Source organism: Drosophila rhopaloa, unplaced genomic scaffold (assembly GCF_018152115.1).
Source record: "Drosophila rhopaloa isolate 14029-0021.01 unplaced genomic scaffold, ASM1815211v1 contig_163, whole genome shotgun sequence".
NCBI lineage: Eukaryota > Metazoa > Arthropoda > Insecta > Diptera > Drosophilidae > Drosophila > Drosophila rhopaloa.
Window position 1 is genome coordinate 13,078,749 of NW_025335043.1, and position 2,216 is coordinate 13,080,964.

At 45.6% G+C, this 2,216-nt stretch overlaps 1 protein-coding gene across 1 annotated transcript; it reads right to left on the reverse strand.

Moving 5' to 3' along the window:
* Window positions 1-457: 457 nt before the first annotated feature.
* On the reverse strand, window positions 458-1,268 carry LOC108039938 (N-alpha-acetyltransferase 30). Its single transcript, XM_017117118.1, has one exon. It carries the CDS (start codon window positions 1,205-1,207, stop codon window positions 503-505), a length of 705 nt encoding a protein of 234 aa, XP_016972607.1. The 5' UTR covers window positions 1,208-1,268; the 3' UTR covers window positions 458-502.
* Window positions 1,269-2,216: the final 948 nt, after the last annotated feature.

Below are 2,216 nucleotides of genomic sequence, written 5' to 3' on the forward strand. Positions count from 1 at the left end.
GGCCACCATAAATTTAATTACTATCAAGCAAACTCCATCAAAACAAACAACTCTCCCGCAACGACCTTCTAAATAACTGCTGAAAGGCATTCTTCTAAAAGTTTGCGATTTCTTCAATCAGTTTCAATGAATCTGAACAGACTGCCGATGCAGGACCACCTATCAAAGCATAACCTTATCGAGGCGACGAGTGCTCCTTAATGTGTCGAGACTTTGACCCTGGGAAGCAATTATCCCTTCTGGTCGATAGGCTCGATCACCCTGCTCGGCATGACTCTGTGCAGACTTTCCATCGACCGTTTTGCGGCTCAATTAGGCGGCGGAGTTTCATCTACCTGATTTGAGGAGTCCTCGGACTCCAGAGTCTCTTTTTCGGGCTACCCAAGTAGCAGCACGCTGGGGCGCTAATTGAAGGGAACGGAGCAAAGATCAGAGAAGAAAGCCAACTCAAAACAGATCAGAAGCATTCGTTCATTAATAAATAAAAATATGTCTAACTACATTAATCCTCGCTCAAGGGCAAGTCTCTGGAATCGTGGAGCATCAGCTTCAGACGGAAGGCGTCCACCCCGTTCATGTAGTAACGCAAAAGTCGCCGCTCCCGAATGAATCCAAGACTTTGATAGAGAGCCAATGCAGGTTTGTTGGTCAGCTCCGTTTCCAGGACAATCATGGCTGCATTCTTCATTGCCATGGCATCGATGGCCATTTCAGATAGAGCCCTTCCAATACCCCGCTTCCTATACTCCACATCCACCGCCAGCATGGCGATGTAACCCTGCAGAAATTCCCCTAATATCGATTCCAGCTTGCACACTATCACGCCCACATAGCGACCTCCATCCAAGGCAAAGAAGCAAAGATCTGGCCAGTTGTACACAAAGTAGCGATATGTGTAAATGGAGTACGGTTCGGATAGCTCCTTGTCTATGAGACTCTGCAGAACACCGAGGTGCGATTCTTCTTGAAACACACAAAAGGTATACTGCTTTAAAACTTTTTCTTCAACCTTCAAGGTTTCCTCAGTAGACGTTGGCTTTTCCTTCGCCGCAAGAACGGTTTTCTCTGGTGAGCCATGACCATCTTTCACCTGAAGAACTTCTTCCTCTACAAAAGTAGGATGATCTTTTTCCACAAGATCTGTTTCCTCATAAGAGGAAGTTTGATCCTTCTTTAGAAGAACTGCTCCCGATGCATCGTCCTCCATTGTTGACGACTGTGTTAAAAATTTTACAAAAGTTTTGCTAAATTTCGAATGGCTGAGAAAAGCTAACTGAGGGAAACAGAGGTTTTGACTTAATGTTTGTAAAAATAAAATAAGAGTATTAAAATCGGAAAGCGCAAAAATTCGAATAACGAAAATATAAATCAAGACATAATTTATCAACCCAAAACCTTTAAGCAATATTAACAAATGGAAAAGAGAAACCGAAGCAAGAGAGTGAAAATGTCGTGAAAATTCCTTGCGCGACCTTGGTGGCAAGGCACTCGCACAAATCCCAGCAGGTGACACTCGGCGTGGCAGGCTCTAAATAGCATTACCCCGACTCCCGACACGGTTCCCACTTCGCCCAGCTCCATTTAGGGCAATTAAGAGGCACGCCTGGGACATGAACCGGGTCGGGGGAAAGAAAGAACTCCCTGAGCATGTGAAAATTATGAAAATGTCTGCCACGACTTTGACAGTTGCCCTCGTAGAGGAATCCTTTGTTGTCTGTGCCAGGACGAGGACGACGACGACGAAGAATACGGAATTGCCGCCGAGCACGCACAGGTGTTCGCCAGGTTGGTGGTGGAGCTACCTGGAGCTTCCAGGTGGGTGGTGACAGCTCTGAGCCAAAGCTTCACCCTCGGCTTTGCATATATGAAAACTAATTTCGTGTATTAGGTTCGTGTTGATTGTGTTTCCCGGTCTCTTTCCCCTTGCCGGGCTTCCTATTTTACATCCGGATGAGGAAGTGCTCCCCCAAAATGAAGCAACAATGACCTCATGTGACCAATGGTTAATGGAGGGAATGCAACAGAAGCAATTAACCTAAAAGGTCCATAAAGGACACACACAAGGTGGGAGGGACTCGTTTTTGGGGTAACTTAATACCGGCCTTAAGTCATTTTCTGGTCGAAAATCAGATTAGCTTGGCTATAACTAAAACATTGCTTGTTTACTTACCCCGCACTTTGATTTGAGGCCAGTCGTGTTTGATTTGTGTCCCATT